The following is a 1,750-nucleotide window of genomic DNA, read 5'->3' on the forward strand; positions in this document are numbered from 1 at the left end:
TTTTCAAACGAGATACAAAGGCTCTAGAGTCTAGACGGAAAGGAAGATATGTAAACCTCTCTCGAGTGCGCAACTCATCCAGAAATAATAGCACAGGAAGAAAATGTGGACGCTGCTTTACCCGCCCCAAACACAAACACTCCTCCGCCCTACAATTATCACAAGAAAAAGAGCAGAAATCGCCACTCTCCCCATATCAGTGAAATGCCAACAAGAAGAAACCTCCCTCCGACCAAAAACCCAAGACGACGGCATCCCTGCGGAAGACGTCAATTTCCTCGCAAAATTCAAATCCCGCCACAACTACATCCGCGTTCTAGAAGTTTCTAGAAAAGCCAATCACCCTTTCCGCGGCTCCAGGCTCCTCCTCCTCGACGGCCCCGGCAACATCCACAGCATCACATTCCCCAACACGCCATTCACCAACACCTACTTCGACGTCTTCGCCACCCTCCCTCCCATCCTCCCTCCTGGCCCCATCTCCATCCTCGGCTTCGGCGCTGGCTCCGCCGCCCGCGCTCTCCTCGACCTCTATCCCGACGTCATCCTCCACGGCTGGGAGCTCGATCAGTCCGTCATCGACGTCGCCAGGGAGTTCTTCAGCCTCCGGCGGATCGAGCGGAAAAACAAGGACAGGCTCTTTATCTACGTCGGGAACGCGCTGAACGCGAGCGTGAAGGACGGGTTCGCGGGGATTATAGTGGACCTGTTCGCGAAGGGGTGCGTTATATCGGAGCTCCAGGATGAGGCCACATGGAGGAAGATGAAGGGGTTGCTGAGGGAGGGTGGGAGGGTGATGGTGAACGTTGGTGGAAGCTGTGTTGAGGCTGAGAGTAAGGTGAGGGATGGGAAGGTGGTGATGGAAGAGACTCTGAAGGCGATGAAGGTGGTGTTTGGGGAGAAGCTTTTTGTCCTCAGTTTGGGGAACAGAAGGGATGATAGCTCCGTTGCCGTCACCGGAGACTGGCCTGACGGTGATGCTTGGAAGAAGGGCCTTCCGGATCGTCTCCGATATTATGTTGATTTGTGGAAGCCATATTCTGGTGAGAAAGGTAGATAACGGTTGCTCGTCAGATGTTTGTGTTTATTCCTCAACGAGAACACTACACACTTGGGTAATCCCAATTCATTTCCCATTGCAACAAAAATATAAGCTTGTCATATTAACAGAGTGTACTAATGTGGCAGAAGTTTAGAGGAGAACTAAATGAGCTAACAAATTGCATTACTTCAAAACCATCATCATTTTACTGATACTAATGACAATTCACATGATACACATGCGATAGTAACGATATCATTTCGGTTCTTAGTCAACTTAGATTCACCATGAGATATGAATCGCTCAGCCTCTTAATCGTATCTAATCGCAAGTATCGCAGCGTGATTATTGTTATACTAAGTACATTGTAAAAAAAAGCATAATGATTATATTAAACAAGAACTAAAACAAGTAAAATGGTAATCAAAGAAAAAGATTATGGAGGTTTATCTGAGTTTTCTCGTTGCCTTCAATGATTCACTGACTAATAAAGTTCAAGTGTTCCACCAACTATTCTTGTTCTTCTATACAATTTTTGTATTAAAAATTATCCACGGACACACTATGGCTGACTCATCTTATTTGTCATTGAATATTATGTGACAACATAACAGCGGTGAATGAAATATACTAACAGAAGGCCGTGGAACGCACGGGCAAAAAATATCTGTTGTTAAAATTTATCTTTTCAATCTACAATTCACAAAA

At 46.0% G+C, this 1,750-nt stretch overlaps 1 protein-coding gene across 1 annotated transcript; it reads left to right on the forward strand.

Moving 5' to 3' along the window:
• LOC107618751 lies at positions 20-1,279 on the forward strand. The gene has a single exon (XM_016320898.2). It carries the CDS (start codon positions 104-106, stop codon positions 1,058-1,060), a length of 957 nt encoding a protein of 318 aa, XP_016176384.1. The 5' UTR covers positions 20-103; the 3' UTR covers positions 1,061-1,279.

This window comes from Arachis ipaensis, chromosome B01 (assembly GCF_000816755.2).
Source record: "Arachis ipaensis cultivar K30076 chromosome B01, Araip1.1, whole genome shotgun sequence".
Taxonomy (NCBI): Eukaryota; Viridiplantae; Streptophyta; class Magnoliopsida; order Fabales; family Fabaceae; genus Arachis; species Arachis ipaensis.